Raw genomic sequence first — 20,675 nt, forward strand, 5'->3', positions numbered from 1 at the left:
AGTAAGTAGTCACATTTTATTCCATGTCAAAGAAATACCCAAAATTTTGAAGATTGAGGTTGGAAAAACCCTCATCAGTTAGCTGATCATAGTCATGAGACAGCTTGGATAGTTCCTCAAATGTGATCCTTTTAGACATAAGCTTCAAAGTATACACATGTTGGGGTGAAGGCCACTCAACAGAAGGTTTCTTATTATTAGACTGAGGCACACCCACTAGATGAGAATGACTTCACGAGAATCTAGCGTTGATGTAGCAAGGGTTGGCTTGAACACCCCCTAGACCTACAGTGTGCCACCCTCCTTCCCTTCTTTCTCCACTCCTTCCTCCACCCTGACCATAGCTCCCTTTCCACCCCCACCTTCTCACATAGTCCCATAGCCTGCCTCATAGCAATTTGAAACATCCTCTCACCTACCAGATCCGCACACACATCCATGCTCAATGATATATACCCCCCTCCCCCCTCAAAACCAAAACAAAAACCCGAAAGAGGCAATGATGAGTCCTACACTCCTTTTACCTCTCCTTACTAGCAACGGCTCTTACATCCCTAGGGTTAGCATCGCAATCCCCCTGGTAGGACGTTCCTTCCCTTGCCACACGCAAATCCTTGCATAGGACACTTCTATTGTGGGCCTTAGTCATACATGAGAGTTGTGGGCCATGAAGGGTTTCCACTTCCATTGGTAGTGGGAATCTTCGCTATTTATGTCTTGAAACAACAAGGCGCACCTGTTGGGGCGTTCGGATGGGCCGAACTTAACTCCTTTCTCCAAACTAGCCCCTCTAGTGGATGGGCTAAGGATTAGGTGGAGGACATTGGTGACCAGGTCATAGAGTATGTATGCGAGTGGTTGGGAAGTGCACAATTGTAGTTGCATTTGGATCATTGGCCCAAATGTATGATGGACAACAATAGATGGTTTGGTGTAGAGTTCCCTTACCTCAACATTCTCATCCAAACCACACAAGAATGGTGCCTCTCCATGGATGTGATTAAGTGACCACTAGCCTAGGTTGCTTGATATTATATGTTGTCAAAAGCTCACTTGACAGCTTGGCTCATGTCTGCAAACTCTATTGTGCAGGGTTCTTGAACCTCACCTACCTTTTACACCCACAAGCTAGTATGGGGGAATGGAGTTTTCCCTCTAAACCAATTGCTAAGCACCATTGCTTGGCCCCCAATTCCCTATCCTCCTCATCTTCGACTATGTCGAATAAGAGTCGGTTCAGCTTCAAACCCTAGTAGCTACTCCATAGTTTTTTTCACATGGTATTACAGCCTGTGCTCTTGTAAAGAGTATCCTACAGATATTGTGAAGGCTTGGTTTTGCACGAGGCACATGAATGACACAAAACCGAATTACAATGTCTTTAACACCTCCTTCTCAAGACCTCATGATGTCTTATTAGGCTTCTCCATCACTGGAGATCCTGAGAAGGCATTATGGACTCAAGGAAGAAGACGACGCTCCGCATTCACCTTTGCGTTCTCCTTTACCTTCATATCCTATGTTTACACCCATGCGAGATATTCCAGATTTCAAACCTCACAGAGGTGTTTGAGGAGTACTTAACACAAGAAGTATGGTTCAAATGGCACCCCTCTTTTTAGTTTTGCTACTTGTTTTCAGACCGGTTGGTGAGGCTGGTCACCTTTTTTATCATGGAGGCAATTCGGCATTTGGGACAACTAGCCATCCATATTCATCATCTTGGCCAAGCCCTATGTTAGGTTCGTACAACCCTTTTGAGTCATTTGAATCAAAACCCTCTCCTGTTTTGCCTTTTGTTGTGCAAGATTTGGATGGCTTCATGTATGTAAATCTTAAGAGAGGGGGCTCTAGAAGTAGATATCTATCATCATGTATACCTATATATTTTTTTTCTTTTGAGCAAGTCAATTACCCTTCTTCATTCCCTTCCATCCCACCCTCTTCTCCTTTGGAATGGGATATTTGTTCTTAATGGTTGATTGATTCAACCCTTTGTAATCAATATATAGCTGAAGCGTTCCGTCCTTCTTCTTCTGGAACAGCACTGGAGCTCCCCATGGTGAACTGCTATGACGAATGTAGCCTTGATCTAACAGTTGCTTGAGTTGCTCCTTCAGCTCAATCGCTTCTGGGATGGACATTCTACATGGTCTCTTTGCAATTGGTGCAGCTCCTGGCGCTAGCTTGATTTCATGATCAACTTCCCTTTGAGTGGTGGCCACATCCTTAGATTAGCTCCATCTTCGGCTCTCTTAGGTCTTTAGGCTATTGAGTCGGGCCCATTGCATCATTGCATTATTCATTCAATTAGCTTTTCATGTTAGGTTAGTTTCATTTTGTGGAGCATCTCACTACTGACCTCTGTGCTTGTAGATCTCCATCTCTTTTGTAGGGTTTTGTTTTTATTGTAGGGCTAATATGCAGGTTTGCACCAATCCCACCTGGGTTGGAGACTTGGGATGCATGCCATTTTAATTCATGGGTTGATCATCCTAGGAGTTTGCTCTTGTACCAGCATGGAGGCTTCCTCTCCTTAGACGGATCATTTAGCATCTATCTTAATGCTATCATGACAATGACTTCTATCTTGTTCTTCTAGTTGGGAGGTTTCCTCACATCATGGTTCTCCGCACCACATGAAGACCGACATCCGGCTCCTCTTCCTCCTTTGACATTGATATCCAAGGGTGAGAGGGGGTTGCTACCCTTCTTGGTATTCTATAGGTTTTAGCGGTTGTCTTTGATATCGGCCTTCCCCCCCTATTGTACCTCCTCCTTGGCTTGTTTGTTCTGTGATAGGTTGGACCATACCATCCTTTGTCATTCTCCGGTATGGTACAGTTACTTAATCGACTACAAACCGTCTCTCACAACACCCTTCAAAAAAAAAGGAAAAAAAAAAAGAAAACAACAACAAACAAACAAAGTTCATTGTGGTTCCCTCTGGCTTTGCAGGACTTGGTAGGCCACTAGACACTTGATGAGCACCCTTTGTTTGATGCCCTGTCCTCTCTTGGGTGTCTACTTGGACTCCCTTGGTAAGATAATGATCGCCTCTATAGTCTTGGTAGGCCATTGGGTAGCCACTGTGCACTCTTTGTCCGATGCCTTGGCTACTTTGGGGTGGGACACTTTGGGCAAAATCGGATTGGCCATCCTTTCTTGCCCTGTTTTAGGCTTGAGAGGGGGGTGTTGAGCTAAAAAATGCATTACATGCTGATTAGCCTCTTAAACAGCCCAAAACATGCCTATTGAATGAAAAACCCTAAAACTGAACGCAGTTTGAGAGAGTTTTTGTGAAACTCTAATTTGGGAGGGTCCATCCTTATCTATAAATAGACAAGCTGCCCCCATTTAGTTATCACCCCTTGTGCAGATTTTCTGATCCTTGCGTGCAGATTTTCAGCCATCAACCTTTCTCCATGTGGCTGTCCAGCCTTTGCAACTATTGCCACTTCATCATCGGGTGCTCCAGCTGCTAGCAACTTCTTCCACTGCTGCTGCCCTTTTTCTAGTGCCTCCTCCACTACTGCGTTTGGCTGTACCAGCCCTTGCTAACCCTTAAACTTTCTCCCCAGCTTGCATTTGATCAGCCATCAGCTTGGCGACAATTGTTGGCCGTGCATCTCCTCCACATCTGGCAGCCTCTTCAGCTTGCGTTTGGCATCATTAGCCCCAGGTAATAGGGTGCTGACCACTTTCTTCAGCTAGCAACTCCTCCGTAGCATGCGTTGGCAGCTTTTTGGTGTGTCGCTTGTCTCCTCTGACATCATCGCTGCTGTCCTCAGCTTCTCTAGCCTCCATTGTGATCTGCATTTGACAATTTTCCTCACTCTGACACTTTGATTGGTGGTCACAGTACATGGGATCCGTCTCTAGTGGATGCTACTCTATGACCTGCCCTTGAGCACTCTATACACTCTTACATTTATTTATAATTTTCATTCACTTAAGAGTTGGTTCTCTTTCTCTCTCCTTTTGCTTGTGTTTGTTTTTGTGTTTGAGTTTTGAGTTTTACTTTTAGGGTTTGAGTTTCGCACGTTTGTTTGTATTGTTGTGTTTCTTTTGTAGTCATACAATGTGTTTCCTCTGTGAAAATCCTAGCAGTTACTCCTTTGTCTTCTTCACACCAAGTTTTGTCATGAGGTAGCCTTTTGTGTGAGATAGCAATGGTAGGAGAAGAGGGCCTCATAGCAAGATTTGGCAGCTATCTAGAGGCTAATACAAGGCTCCCTTGGAGACGACACCCCCCACTCCCAAGAGTTCTAGGCATGAGAGCTCTAATGAGTCTAGAGGACACGAGGATAGAGTTCTCTTTTTGCACCTTAGCCACATTTAGTGGATAGTGAGATCCTACCCTACGGAGGTGATGGGCCTTGCCATTGATTTCTATAGATGAATTTTTCAGCAAGAGATGAGTACCCTAGTGTAGAGAGTGGATGTGGGAGTGCATTTCGTTTTTGGTGATAGAGGAGATGGGACAGTAACTCCTTACACATTTCATTGAGCAAGAAATGATTTGTGCTTTCCAATCATAGGAGGGCAGAAGTACCTAGGAGAGGATGGGCTCTCTAGGGTTTTCTCTTCACCTGTTGCAAGGAGGTGAAGGTTCCCCTACTACAAGGCTTCCAAAAGATCTTTAGCTTGAGGAGGATGCGAGGTTGTCTATTTGTTGTGTAGTTTGTCTCGTCCTTAAAGGGGGGGATTGACTGGAGCTTATGTAGTGGAGAGCGATCACCTTATTGTTAGTGGCTCATAAGGCATTGGCAAAGATTATTGGTAGCAAACTTTGACCCATCCTTCTAGAAATCATTTATGACACATATAGGCTTTGTCCAGGATTGACCAAGACTGAGTATCCTAGACACATTTTCACATTCTTTGAGGTGCTTGGCCCACCACAATATCTAGAGGGTTGCAATGCTCCTTCAAGACTTCAAGAAGGCCTATGATAGAGTAGACTGGGACCTCCAAGAGGGTACTGGTGGCTTGGCCAGGTTTTCCTTTGCATAGTATCAATGGTGTCTAGACACACTACAACTTGATGAGTAGCCAAGTGATTATTGGGGGGAGGAAAGGTGCAAAGTTCCACTTGGAGTGATCACTTGAACATGGTTTCCCCCTTGCTCCCTATCTCTTTTGGCTCTTTGCCGAGGTGATGCCATGCTTTCTACAATTAAGAGTCAATAGTCTAAGGGGACTAAGGCTACTAGAGCAAATGGAGGTAGAGCTGTTGGACTCAAGCGTATGTAGATGATACAGCCTCTATGTTGAGATTGATTAGGTGGTGCTTGAGAGAGTGAGACTGGCCCTAAAGGTGTTTTGCATGGTAGAAAGCACGAAAATTAACTAGCATAAGTTGGTTTGTTTTCTTACAGATCTCAACTCAAGCATTGTGACTGAGATGTCCATAGGGTGAGTAGGAAAAGACAGACAAATACCTAGGGTTCCAAGTGGGACTAGAGACCAGAGCAACCCAACAGTTTGTACCAGTGTTAGAATGCAGCTAGTGGAAGTTGACCTTTGGAGCATGGCTCACCTCTCTCTTGGTGGCAAGGCTCTATTGGTCAACTAGGTCCTATTGTTCATGGCCTGGTATATAGCCTCTCGGTGGTGCTTTTGACCATCATGTGTTGCTACATTATGCCACTTAGTCTGGGATTTCTTGTGGTCTGCTCAGACGGGTCCAAGGACCCCCATGCAAGGGTGGCTTGGCAGACCATCAGCTGACATTGTCTAGAAAGGGGCTTGTGGATCCTTGACCTAGAGTTCCAAAGTTGAGCTTTACTAGGCAAGCTAGTGTTCTAAGGGATCACACTAGATGGCTAAACTTGGAAATTTCTCCTCTAGGAGGGTTTCCAGGGATGTAGACCCCACTACGAGGGCAGTGGAGAGTGTCTCTAACATAAATCTTCACCACATCATTGACCACACTACCCACATTATCCTTTCTTTGCAACCTACTAAAATGTTAGTAGATCTTGTGGAAGATCCTAGAGCAGTGGACCCCAGCTTGCTAAGAGGCGATTGATGAATAATTAGTCATTTGGAACCTACAATTTTGAGATTGTGATAGAATGCGGCTCAAGGAGTGCACACACACACAATGGGTTGGCAGCTGGGAGGTTGGCCCCACCACTTCATAAGGGTGTGGAGAGACATCTATAGGGGTGTGGACTTGGAGGTACTTTAGCAGGTAGTAGGTTGTCATAGAGTGGTAGAGGCCAATAGATGGGAGATTGATGCTTCAACTTTCTAGGATTTGCTAGCCATGACATGGATGGGCAGCAAACTTTTCATCTATTGGCATCCGAGTGTAGGTTGCAGGCAGAGTCAAAGGTGTCCCAGAAATTCCTTCTTTTTTGTGCAGGAAAGTTGCCAATTACCTCTAGACAGAGGGCATTAAGGTCTTGTCTTTCTCGACGTCCCTTGAAGGACTCAATGCTAACAATCTTATGTGGGCCGAAGCCTTATACTAGTTCATCCTAGAAATCACGGACACCAAGGGCCTCCCCATCGATCTCCATCCGCCACTGTCTTGATTTATTGTGGTGGTCGAGGTTAGGTCTTCATATAAGTACTTCACATAGTAATGTGGATGTGACCAATGGGGGTCTTGGAACTGTACCTGTGAGCCACCTCTCTAAACCACCTAGTGTTGTAAATCCCTCCATTAATCTGGTCTCTGGTGCCTCCCTCAAGGTAAAGTGGGCTTTGTGAATAAGACACCTAGATATCTATAGGAATCTACATACTCCACCTCTTGTCTATAATTAAAACTTGGTGCTGATCTCCTAACCCAGTTAGGAGAGTGGATCTGATGTCATTGTAGCCATTGTGGAGAATCAACTACTACCACGAGCTTCAGAAATGGGGAAATGGAAGCGCATTTGGGAGTCACAAAATGGAGTCTGAAGCAGCACAAACAGAACCTGAAAAATATAAATATATAAAAAGGTAAGAGGGAGAGACTATGTGCGGTTGTAGTTCACTATACAAACTACTACTTTAAGCTTTACATAATTAGATTCTTACATTGCCAAACATACATATTACACTCACTATTTAGTAGCTATTCGTTGCTAGTAGGAGCTAACAGTTAGTACAACCTGCAATCTTTGTGTGAATTCATGCATCCTCTCATTATAGATGACTTTAATGAGAGAAACAAGCATGCAATAAAAGTAGAATTAAAGGCTAAATGAAAGCTGGAAACTAAAACACACTTCATGTTGGCCAAAAATAGAAACATGGGTGGGTAAAGTTCAAGTCCCATGGCTTTGCAACTATCATCCCCTCCATCTACTGCTGTAGAAGGACTAGCTGCATATTATCCCCATGTGACCGGAGATGTGATGGGGGTGGTCATGTAATTTCCTCTAAAAAGTCTCCAAGCCTCTCTAGATTCTTGGCTGAGATATAGCTTGTAGAAGTTACTCTCTAGCTGAGCTAGGAAAGTTCTTTTCTTCTATTATCTGAGGCATCTATAGCCTATTTGTGGTAGTGAATCTGAAAGCCACCTCTCTCTGTAGGTGAGCTCTACTCTCATGACACACACCATCATACTAGATATTCCAGGGTATCAGCCTAGATGGAGCTTGCTATGTGGATGGTGAGTGAGGGAAGGTTGTACATCTTGCTACATGTAAGGCCTCACAAAAAAGTTGTGTTAGCTCGAGTAGTGGTGTTGGGAATAAAGGCTCACAGTGCCTTTTATTGTGTTCAGGTGTGAACACACTCTTACACTTTGTACTTTATTATTCAAAACCTAAAATGTGGTACACAAGTCTTTGTACCAAAAACATCAAGTGTCATGTTCACTCTCTCACTCTTCTCACTCTACTGCTCTCAATTCCCTTCTCTCTCAGCTCAGCTCACACACAACCTCCACAAGAAACTGGTATTAGAGCACACAGGCTGTGCACGTTTCCCGAAGCCAGTGATGGTCGTCAAGCCATGTGACAGGCGAGCAGGACCTTTAGGCACGAGTCGTCACTGTTCCGCAAGTGCAGGAGAGGTAGTTGATAGGCGATAGGTTGGAGTGACCAGCCTCAGTATGACCTGCACTCGACCTGTGCAAACGTAACTAGGCTCGCGTGCAGACAAGCGCCAAATGGGACGGACGGGCCGAAACGGATTGCAGGCGCCAGACGGGACGAACAATGCTGAGATAACACGCTGTAGGCACACACGGGTAGGCGAGTTGACAGCACACGCGCGCAGGCGGAGTTGACACACGCGGACAGGTCAACATGTCGAGTCCGAGATTCAACGGACATCTTCTTTTTCGTGATTTTTTGTGAAATTCCTAAAATTTTTCCTTCTCCCCTTTTGGGGCATTCATATGCACAAGCACAATGCACAATTTTGACCCAAAATTTTGGGGTTTTTCTCGGATTTGGGGACTTTAATGGAGAAGTGGAAAATCTGACTCAAAAATTGCGAAATCAGTGCACAATTACCCGTGAAATTTTGGGGCTTTTCACATTTCAGTGAAATTTCTTCAATTTCAATGAAATTTGTGCACACTGGACCTAGAAAATTTGGGGCTTTTGCAGAATTTCATCAATTTGTGCAAGAATTGCTTGGTATATGCACTTGGGCACTTGAATTGATGCAATTTAGAACAGATTATCCTCTAAAAATTTGGGGCTTTTAACCTAAATTGTCAAATTTGTGCTCGGGAATGCCTTTGGAGCAGAAATTGCAGTGAAATTTTGGGGATTTCACATGTAACTGTTGGCTTGGTCTCTAATTGTTTCAGAAATTGCTTGAGTGCAGCAAACGACATTTTTAATTCTGAAAATTCGTTTGCAGATCTGAAATTTCTGCAATCTTGGGATTTTCATTGCTGGTTGGTACTCTTGTGCACTGTGGTCACGTGTCATATTCGGGCTTGCCTTTGGTGACTGGTTAGTCAATTTGGGACTGCAAATTATGGCTGGAAACAGTGACAGCAGTAATCTTTTGCACATTAAGAAGCTTGAGGGTGCCCATAATTTTGCAATTTGGCAAAAACAATGTTATAATGTCTTGGTGCAGAAGAAAGATATAATGCCCATCAAAACAAAGGGAATCAAACCAGTAGACATGGAACAAGATGAGTGGGATGACTTGGACGAGCTTGCTCGCTCTACCATTGAGCTCTCAATGTTAGACAACTTGCTCTTCAACATTGAGAGGTTGAATTCGACATATGCAATGTGGCAAAGGCTTGAAGAATTGTATGCTCAGAAAAGTGTAGCTAGCAAGGTTTATTGGCTGAAAAAATTGATGAACTTTCGCGTGAAAGAGGATACAACCATGTTTGTACATTTGAATGAGTTTAACTCAACTTTCAGTTAGCTGATTGCTTTGGATTTTCATATTGATGAAGAGTTCAAAGCTACCTTCTTGCTATGTACTCTATTTAAAAGTTGGGATACTTTTAGAACAGCTTTGAGTATTTAGCTCAGTTGTTATACTCTGATGTGGAGAGTTCTTTGCTGATGGAAGAACTTGATAGGCAGAATAACTCAGTAAACAAGTCTTCAAATGCATTACACACTAGAGGCATATTTCATTATAAGAGCAGTTCTGAAAACAGAGCACGCAACAAATCTCGTGGAAAAAATGTGGAGTGCCATCATTGTGGCAAAAAGGGACACTACAAAAGGAATTGCTTTCAATTAAAGAAAGAGAAGGGCAAAAACAAAACCAATGAAGCCAACGAGGCTGAAAACAAGGACAGCTAGCCTGCCAAAAAGAGCAATGTGAAAATAGAAGAGGTTAATGTAGTCACTTATGATAATGATAGTGATGGTGATGTACTTCTAGCTTCTTCTTTGGATGCACATGCATTGATTACAGATTTTGAGGATGGTATTCACACTTGAACACTTGATTTAGGTGTGTCCTTTCATGTCACACCACATCATGAGTGGTTGTCTAACTACAATGGTGCTATACGTTGTGTTGTCCACTTGGGGAATAACTATGCATGTAAAATTGCAGGCATTGGCAGCGTGAAACTGGAATTTCAACATGGCTCCGTGTTTGTTTTGCATAATGTGAGACATGTACCTTAGCTCAAGAAGAGTTTGATAAGCACAAGGCAACTAGATGATGAAGGCTATCACACCACCTTTGGGGATAGCAAATGGAAAATATGTAAGGGCTCTCGCATTGTTGCCAAGGGGTCCAAAAGTGATACTCTGTATCATTTGCATGTATCTAGTGTACGTGACCATGTTGTCATCATAACCGAGCAACCAAGTGTTTCTTTGTGGCATAGCCGGTTGGGACATATGAGTCAATCTGGAATGAAAGTGCTTTCTCGTTTGGGTTATTTACCGTCTTTGAGGTATGCTTATATACCAAGAAGGCAGTACATGATGGCAGCCTTATTCTCTTGGTATTGCATATGGATGACATGCTAATTGCAGGCAAGGATGTTCATGCCTTGGACTCCTTGAAGCAGAGTCTACACTATAGCTTTGATATGAAAGATCTTGGTGAGGCAAATCACATTCTTGGCATGCGTATACTGAAAGACAGATCAAAGGGTCTTCTTTATCTGTCAGCAGGAGTATATTACGAAAGTTTTGCAACGCTTCCATATGGAGGGGGGAAAAGCTATTAGTGTACCATTGCCTCCATATGTGAAACTTATTGCAAATGATAGCCCTACATTAGATGATGGTAAGGCTGAAATGGCCAAGATACCTTATGCTTCAGCTATTGGTAGCTTGATGTATGCTATGGTTGCTACATGTCCTAACATTGCATTTGCAGTGGGAGTAGTTAGCAGATACATGACATATCTTGGCAAAAAGCATTGGGAAGGGTATCATGAGATACTTGAAGGGCACAAAGGATTTGTGTGTTTGCTTTGGTAAGTAGAAGTCATCTGTTATTGGTTTCACAGATGCAGACTATGTTGGCCATCTTGATTGCAAGAAGTCTATTTTAGGATATATGTTTATGTTCACAGGAGGAGCAATCTCTTGGATATCTAGGCTGCAAAAGTGTGTTGCACTGTCTACTACAGAGGCAGAATATGTGGGTGCCACAGAGGCATGCAAAGAGGCTTTATGGCTTTCACATATGGTGAGAGAGCTTGGGATTATAGAGGTTCCTATCCTCCCTTGTGACAGTTAAAGTGCTATCATGCTAGCATAGAATCCTGTCTTTCACGCAAAGACAAAGCACATATAGGTGAAGTATCACTTTATTAGGGATGTACTTGACAGCAAAGGCATTGAGCTTGTCAAGGTACATATAGATGATAATCTTGCAGACCTTCTCACGAAAGGTCTTTCAATCGAGCAGTTTACTTATGCCGTCAGATGATGGGGGTTGGATAGTGTATGTGTCTTTCAGCTTTGTACATACATATACTTAGCTGATTCTTTCCTTTGCCTTTAGGCACGTTGCCTTTAGGTGGGAGGTTGTTGGGAATAAAGGCTCACCATGCCTTTTACCATGTTTGGGTGTGAACGCACCCTTACACTTTGTACTTTATATATATTCAAAACCTAAAATGTGGTACACAAGTCTTTGTACCAAAAACATCAAGTGTCGTGCTCACTCTTCTTGCTCTACTGCTCTCAACTCCCTTCACTCTCAGCTCAGCTCACGCACAGCCTCCACAACAAGTGGGATGTGGGGATCAACATCATATATAGTAGTTTGGCATATATGCATTCTTCAGCTTCCAATAATCTGTGTCCCTTCATGTCTTTTTGTCCCTTGAGAATATACTGTTTTGCAGCCCTATTTGTGGTGGTGAATCTGAAAGCCACCTCTCTTTGTAGGTGAGCTCTACTCTCACGATACACACCGTCATACTAGCTATTTGATGGTATTGGCCTAGATGGAGCTTGCTATGTGGATAGTGAGTGAGGTACCTCTTGCTGCATGTGAGGCCTCACTAAAAAGCTGTATTAGCCCAAGTAATGGGATGTGGGGATCAACATCATATAGTAGCTTGACATATATTCATTCTTCAGCCTCCAATAATCTGTGTCCCTTCGTATCTTTTTTTGCCTTGAGAATATACTGTTTTGCAGCCCTATTCATAGTTTCAATGCTTTAAAAACATACTATACTTTCCTATTAAAAATGCAATAAAACTATAGATAAAGTGCTCGACCCTACTATATTAGGGGAGAGCTATTTCCATCTTGCACCATCATAGTCTCGCTTTACAATGGTACCTAGTGAAAACCCATTGTTTTGCGCGACTCTTTGAACTCTTTCACATTAGGAGGCAAGGATGATTCCTTAGAGTATCATGATTTTTTGCATGACTAACACAAATAGTAAGAAATTTTACATTGTACAACCCACTTGCCATCATGGCTTCTAGTCTCTCTTGAGTAGATACCCACAATCTCTTGAGAGAAATTATATCTCAAATGCTTGAAAATTGTGTGTGGGGGGTCTTCCCATGTGAGAACCAAAAATCCACTATAAATGAGAAGTAAACATGGTCCATTGCAACTCCAATGGAGCATGAAGGGACTATGAGATCCTAGATATGGAGTAAGTATTGGGGGGTGAGGGCTAGTACATAATCCACCATGTTGGCATCATTTTGGGGAGGGTAGCATGTGAATGCACCCAATAGGGGGCATCTAGCTATTCCATTGAGTACGGCTAATCCATGTGTTGTACCCAACACAATCAGGTATCTCTCCTAGACTTTGTGCATTCCCCTACATCATGTGAGGCACGCTTCATCCTGAACTTTGCCAAATCCAACTCCTTTAACATCTTCTTCGATGTATCAAAAAAGGACACTTGGTGGCATGATGTCCTGGCATTAATGTCCCCCAATAAAATGACACGTGTGCATTTCCCTACCTCATGTGAGGCACGCTTCTTCTGAACTTTGCCAAATCCAACTTCTATAACATCTTCTTTGATGTATCAAAAAAGGACACTTGGTGGCATGATGTCCTGGCATTAATGTCACCCAATAAAATGGCATCACCCTTTCTCAAAAACTCCCAAATTTTGATTTTCCAAAATTATATATGGTGATTTCCCTTTAGGAGGGCCATAAGGAGAGCCATAAGGAGACATCATAGAACGCTAGTATATGGAAATATAGAAGATGTGATGTTCATCTCCTACCCTTGATGGACTACCTAGATTAGTGGTGGATACAATTTCTATCTAAACAAGATTGCCACACCACTTGAGCCTCACTTGCTATACATGTTGTGTCTCCATTCTATGCACTAACTACCACTGGTATCTAGTCGTGTGAAAGTGTGCTATATAGACTCTAATGTGTCTTCGATAGAAGGTAATGTCATGGCCCGTGAAAGTCTCCTCAAATGTGTAGACATTAAGTCATTGTGAGCCATTGCAATTCCATACTACTAATTTCACACTAGTCCCATAAGTCAACTGATTTTAGAAGGAGATGGTGTTGATCATGTTGGTCCTATGGATTGTTGTGCTGGCATAGGGTTTTGTAGGAGACGTGGCCAAATCTAGTTTTTTTTTGCAAATAAAATGTGGCTAATTATATTACTTCAGAAAGACCTTGAATACAAAGAAGTGCTCCTGCTCAATAGACTAGTTGGAGCTGATACAAAGTCATAGAAATATCAAATATACACGCCTTTCAGGGCGGTCTAGGGGGGATGGGGGCAAGAAGCTATGGAGGGGGGGGGGGGGGGGGGTTATCGCCATTTGGGGTTGCCTGCTTGCATCATGAAAAACAAGTCCAGATAGCTCCAAGTGCCCATGAAGTGAAGACGGAGCTCCTAACGCGCTCGAGATTCGCCCTGCACCTAGTCCCATCGGCTGCGAAGGGAGTGGATGATGAAGGTCCAGAGCTCTGTCAAAGTCACATGTATAGAAAGTCTCTCTCCTCTAAAAACCTCCTGACACTGTGCCTTCCAGATATGCCATCCAGTGAGACTCCCTACGATCTCCCATACCTTAGAGTGGTCTACTGTGGGCTCCAGTACTTGGCGGATGGGTAGAGCCTCCAAGCCGGCTATTGCGCACGACCCAGCCTCAATAAGGAAGATCGTGTCTTGCATCCTAGCCTCATACAGAAGGTGACAACCCTGGCTGACTGCCTACTAGGAGAAAGCTCCCCACGAGATACATCCAAGGCTGGGTGCTATGCGGCGGAGGATGCGGCATGCTTCTCTCCACACTAGAAGTGCTGTCTCACACGACCAGAGATAGTGCTTTGAAGTTTCTAGAAGCTGTTGTGTGCAACGTTTACATCCTAGATCCAAAGGCGCTACTCCCAAGACATAGTTGATTTTTGCTCCTGTTGCCGTATAGAACACCTTGAGAGCTAGTCTCATCCTCTCCAGCATCAACTCATCGTACTCTATGTAAAGTGTTGTATCATCAGCATACTTTGAGTCTAACAGCTCCTTCTCCTCTCTCACTGGAAGTCGGAGGCCGCGTAACCCACCCACACGTGATTTGAGGAAGTGAGACATCGCCTCTGCAAAGAGTAGAAACAGATACAGGGATAGTGGGCAGCCTTGCCGTACCGATCTCTCCAGCCGAAACTACTCCCCTCTCTTGCCACCTATGAGAATCCTGTTGGTAGCCGATCTGTAGAGTGCAGAGACCCCATGGATCCATGCGTGGGGGAAGCCCAACATCTCCATGGTGCCCTCCAAGAAGTCCCAATCCACCCTGTCATAGGCTTTCTCAAAATCCAGTAGTACAGCCAATCCCTAACCACTGTACTGGGCCCACTCTATTGCCTCAAAGAAGGTAAAGACATTGTCTAGGATGCTCCTATCCTGGACAAAGTGTGTCTGTGTGTCATGAATGATGTTTGGAAGCACGGGGCGAAGTCGCCTATCAATCGGTCTCCACTGGGATAGCTCCAACCGCGGTCTCCCCCTCTGGGGAGGAGACTAATAAGACCTGCCGATAAACTCCCTAGCATCCGACCTAAACTGAAAATCTCTTGGAAAGCCAGTAGTAAGGGGTCCTTCACTACCTCCCAGAAGGTGGTGAAGAAGGTCTTAGAGAGGTCATCCTCTACCAAGCATTTCTGCCCGTCTTGTGTGTGGAAAGCCTCCTCTAATTCCTTCTCTGTGTAGGGGGCTAGGAGGGAGCATCCCATCTCCTCTGTGACGAGGGACAGGATGTGATCCCAGACCTGTTGTTTGCAATGCTGTCCTCTGGCTGAGGTTGTCTCCTGCTGGAAAAGGCGTCTGTAGTAATCGGTGGCAATCTCCATCACCTCGTCTGGGCTAGAGTGAATCCTCCCATACTGATCCCGAAGGATGCGTATCTGCTCTCGTGAGGTGCGGGGCTGGTGTGCCTGAAAGAACTCCCTATATATCGTGTCCCCTTCCACGCCCAGAAGGCTGCGGAGGTGCAAAATGAGAACTTCGAGCGCCTATCCTCTAGGGCAGCGATGGTTGCTCGTGTGTGCACCTCTTGTGTATGGAGGATGGGATCCCCTGGTGTCTCCTATAATAATCTCTGCGTGGATGCTAGGTTCTACATGAGTGCTCTCTTCTCCTCCCAACATTGTTGCCTGGCCTGTAGGGTTGCTTCCTACCAGATACTGATCGACTTGGCTAGGACCTCTGCAACCTCCTCTGCGATCCGGTCCCTCCTGCTCCACTCCCTAGTTCAAATCTGCTCAATCTGTCTCTTCACCTTCTCTCTCCTATAGATCAAGTCAAGGATCCGACAGGATTGTGTACCTAGGGAAGATGCTGGGGGATCAAGTGTCAGGAGGACCAGGCAGTGATCAGATAGAGTGGTACCAGCCAATTGCCCTATCTGGCCTCCATGGGAGCATCCCCACTCTCCCACATAGAACCTGTCCAACCGCTCTAGCAAGACTCCGCCTAGTTGCTTGTATCCCCACGAGAAGTCCAACGACCTTTCCCTCTTGTGAAAAGCTGGGTCTCTCCAAGCATCGCGAGCTCCTACTGCCAGTAGGAAGACCTCCCATGCCTCCTGCTTCTTCCCAGCCATGCCTTGGTAGTTTCTGCCTCTATCCTGCTAGTCCTCTAAGGCCTCTGGTTTGTTGAAGTCTCCTCTAATAATCCAAGAGTCCACCTCTGGGAGTCCTGCTGCAATCTCCACCCAGAACCTGCTGTGTGCCCTGACCTCAGTGACGGGGGCATAGACATTGAGGACTCTGAGGCACAAATCCCCAATATCCAACTTGACCCATAGAACTCTCCTTGCCACAATCGCCCCGTGATCCCATAGGCAGGTGGTAAGGCTCGGGCCAATAGAGATGCATATGTCTCCACTCCTGCCGTGGGCACCGATGGCGTACTCCCAGTAGGTGTGTGACCTGCTTGGGAGAACCTTCCCTACTCGATGGGCTTGGGCGGGGGTGAGCTTGTGCTCCTACAAAAGTAGGATATCTATCCGTCCTATAAGGGCCGGCTGCAACTCTTGCTGAACAATCAACTTCGTAGAACCACTCATATTCCAAGATGCAAGGTGTAAGCTCATGGGGAAACTTGTGACTGACCGAATAGGCATCTGTTTAGTGTGGAAGTTGTTGATGAGGAGGAAAAACTATGAGGCATGCAAGTACGCTTAGCCACAGGCCTAGACAGTGAACTCTAGTCCCCCATGGTGGCCCTCAGGCAGGACTATAGGAGTGATAGATGCTCTAGGTGGTACTACCAATGCATCTATCAGCCATGCTGAGAGTCATGACTCTATACATTGGTAGAAACGGGCCACCTACGCCAAGGACCACTCAATCACATCCCTTGGAGCTCTCCACTGTGGAGGGGCTCGAAAGATAATGCTCAAATGTGGGACCTCGGCACCATCCCACGAGTTAATGTCCATCATTCAACCAGGTCACTGCTGTGCAAACAGTGCTAGTCCTTCTTCTCCCATCCACTGGGAGATGTGGTCCGCCACCTGACTCTTCAACTCCTCTATCTGTGTCATCGTCCAATTCCCTGAGTGAGAGGACTAAAGGAAAAAAGCGTAGTTTGGTCCATCCGGTGGTGCTAGTAGATGGACCTTGCCCCTCCTTGACTTATGAACCACGAAGATCCCCACCTCTAGAGGTAGTGGGAACTCTTTGTGCTCCGCAACTCTCTGGGACCATGGGCCAGTGCGGAAGAACTCCCATGGTAACAGCTATGCCTATCTTGGGAAACTGTGACGGGCAGCTAGGGTAGATGAGTTGGTGGTTGTGTGGGGAGGGCAAGACTGCTGGTGCGAGGAGGATGTAGGCGTGTGTGGCTCATCACCTCTTGTGGGAGGAGGGGGGGGGGTAGCAAGCACAACACGACGGGTAGGAGTTTCAGGTCTCTACCTTTCTTTTTCTCGGCCAAATCATTGATGTTCAATTGGCTAAGATGACAGTGTGGTCGCATTGGACTCTTTTCAATGGCACACAAGTGCCATCCTAAGTGTACTCTTCCTTCATGTGCGATGTGGATTTGCCACTTATGATGACTTTCCAAGCTCAGCTTAAGTAGATGCAAGGGCAATTCATTGAGCTTCTTAGTCTTCACTTTCCACTTGTGCCCACAATCATGCATACATTGCCTCTTTAATTCCATTTGGGTAATGGCTGGCCAAGTGGACGACCTATTTTGATTTGTACTAGCTTGATGATGTGCAATGTATTAGGCAGACACAAATCATGCTTCGAGGGAAAGCATATGCTTGGTGAGTGGGGCTATGCCCCAAGCTTGAGGCTTGGGCAGATTTTTAATTCATTTTTTAGAAGTGGTTTGTAATCAATGATAAGATTGAGAATTCCCGCAAGCTATTTGAGCTTTGACATGGGAAAGAAGTCCTTGGACACATTTGCAGGAGTTCAAGGACCTTTCGCAGAAGACAAGTGCCATAGACAACCTGCAGACACTCCTCCATATAAGTTACCTTTTTGGGTTGCCAACGGAGTGCTAGAGCAAGTTATTGCACAATCCTCTTGACTCATTAGAGGATGTCTATAGGTATGCAAAGGACTTTTATAACACTTTAGCAGTGGCCAGTCAATGGGCGGTTCTCATCGAGCCACCAAGAGCTTAAAGTCAGAGCAGGCCCCCACAAAACAGCTCATTAGTCTATTCTTGACTCATAGAAGAACAATAATGGCAAGCATTAGTTGAGTTGCAATGAGGATCATTCCAAAGGTCACTGTTCGGTGTGCCATCAGATCAGCCCTTTCCATGGACACAAGAGTGTCTACAAAACAAATACGTAAAGACAAACTCCAAAGCTTTGGTAAATACCATGGAAATTCTGTGTAAGTTTCTTGAATTCTCAATAAAGGATTGTTTTGTTAATGGAAGTGGATAACCAGGTTGTCACATAGACAAAGCTATGTCCAGCTTACATGGCCTCTTCAGGTCACCGGTTTAGTTAATGGCCACCCGGTAAGAGTTTTGTTTGACAACAGCTCTACCCATGAGTTAAGCCATTGGGCCTAAATTCCAAAAGCAGTGATTGCACAATGATGTGCACAAATGGGCCTTGAGACCCATAAATAGGATTCAGCTTCCCTAACCCTAAAGTGCCCCTAGTGGATTTGCACTAGGTTATTTCATGAACCAAGGCTTTGATCAATGTTGCTGGCGCCTATTTTGATGTCGAAGGATGTGACACTATGGTAACCCTAGGTGTAAAGGAACAGCTGTGGAAGCTCCTGTCGATGCTGCAAGTCCACATTTATTACAAATGACTACATATTCTAGGATGTTCTTAGACATTTTTAGCCAATATAACCAGCTCTTGACAAAATTGTAAGCTCTATCAACTCCTGGGTGTCGTATATGGAACTATCATGACACTTGTAGAGTATCCGGTGCCCAAAATTGTCTTTTGGGATGTATTGTACCCTTGTAGAGTAGCCATCATCTATGGCACTTTGGATGTTATTTTAAAGTCCTATACAGGGCTCTTGTTGTATTATACTTTTACTATGGTTTGAGGTGTTCACTATATAATTTCCTCCTCTTGAAAAGAAAAAGTATGGGGGGCCATAAAGTTTGATCAACCTAATGGTGGCAAACCACATACAAGTCAGAGTTTGATCAACCTAACAGCTGTTAACCTAGGAGACATGACATGTAGCATAGGTTGGATATGAAACTTCTTAGATTTAAGTTTTCGAATTTATGAAAGAGGTTTAATTTACTAAGACAGAAAAGAGATTTCCGTCTTTGTGTTTCTAGAGAAAATAAAGACTCTATCAATAAATCCTCTTGGGACAAAGTATCTCAAGGAAAACTACAAAGCCTTGTAAGGGACTTTCAAAACAAGCCCCACTATTTGTGAAACATCTGGCATGGCAATCCTGGTCAGAAGCTGCTCTGTATGCATGACACCAGTACATCCTCTACCAGCAGGCTGGGCCTCTATATGTGACCCAAGCACTGTCCCCCATGACACAATCATAGACTCTGCAGTGCCATCAAACACCGTCCTAAGGGCACTCCTCCCTGCCTCTCAAGCCCTAGGGCACCATTGCATTCTTTACATGTCTGTAGTTTCATTCATATAAATTACAAATAGAGCCTTGGGCTGTTTGGAATCCATGGTGTGACTTCAAGAAGAGATCTTCTATGAACTGGCAGTGATCTCTCAGTAGGAAATTTTCTTGTATATCCATAGGAAATTTTCTTGTACATCCTGGTTAAAAAGGGGGCAGTGTATAACTTTTAAAATTGGATTGCAACTGCCCAAGAATAAAATTTATATGGGAACGCTTGTTCAGTTGACTGATGCAGGTGTGAAGGCACTGGGACAGTGTGGAACTTTAGAGTCACTGAATCTGGGTCAAGCAGCTGGATTAACTGATCAATCTGTGGTTGATATCTGCAACGGCAACCCTCTTTTAAAAGTTTTGGTAAGATATTTTTTTGATTGCTTTTGATTTCTATGCATGCAGATTCTTATAGAATAGCTTTCAAAATGCTTTTGCGATAGAAAGCATGGTTCTATCAGTTCTTCACAAGGAGAAATCACCTATTCTCAGTATAACAGACACTGAAACACTGTTGTCTGCAGTATCGTTGTTTCTTGTGTCAACTAGAAACTTCCAAGAAACTAATGCACCACATAGTGAGAATGCTTTTGATCTCTGTGCATGCAGATTCTTGTAGTATGCGTTTCAGCATGCTTTCAGGATATAAAACATGGTTCTTTCAGCTACTTTACAATGAGAAATCAGCGATTTAAAAAATTTTAGTGTAACAGACACTGACAAGTATCACTGTCGTCTATCAATGTAGAATTTTCCAAAGAAAATAATGCTCTGAATAGCAGCTGTGTTTGGAGTGAAGCAGATCAGTGCGAAGGCATCGGCATGTGGGGGGCTGCACTGGAACCCCCTGGGGATGATGAAGGACCAGCTGTGATCTTGGGCGATATGCGAGCTCTATGTGTCTGTGATGTAGGTGCTTCCTTGTCTGTTGGCATGGGATTCTGCTGCTGTTCTGCCTGTTGGGATTGTGCGAGGGAAGGGGAGATGGTGGTTGCCTGTGTGAGGAATCATACAAAGGCTGCATGGATGGATGAGGAGGCTGAGGACATGTCCATGGTAGGTTTCAGGCGTGGGGAAATACTATGTCCTGGGAGAGCTGGGAAACAGCCCCTCTGCTTCTGCAAGACAAGTCAATGAACGAAGTCTAAAGCCTGACTAAACATGTTGAAAATGACTGAACTGCTGATGTGACTGGCTCCGCCTG

General features: G+C 44.6%; 1 protein-coding gene across 4 annotated transcripts in view; it reads left to right on the forward strand.

Moving 5' to 3' along the window:
- Positions 1–20,675, forward strand: part of LOC148029761 (uncharacterized) — a 128,267-nt gene that overhangs the window by 100,126 nt on the left and 7,466 nt on the right. For all 4 annotated transcript variants that reach the window (XM_087686076.1, XM_087686078.1, XM_087686079.1 and 1 more), the window contains exon 10: positions 19,703–19,834. In XM_087686076.1, coding sequence (XP_087542202.1) covers positions 19,703–19,834 — 132 coding nt within the window. The remainder of the gene's footprint in view (positions 1–19,702; positions 19,835–20,675) is intronic.

Source organism: Lygodium microphyllum, chromosome 10 (genome assembly GCF_053477565.2).
Source record: "Lygodium microphyllum isolate KBCC chromosome 10, Lygodium_microphyllum_v1.1.10, whole genome shotgun sequence".
NCBI lineage: Eukaryota > Viridiplantae > Streptophyta > Polypodiopsida > Schizaeales > Lygodiaceae > Lygodium > Lygodium microphyllum.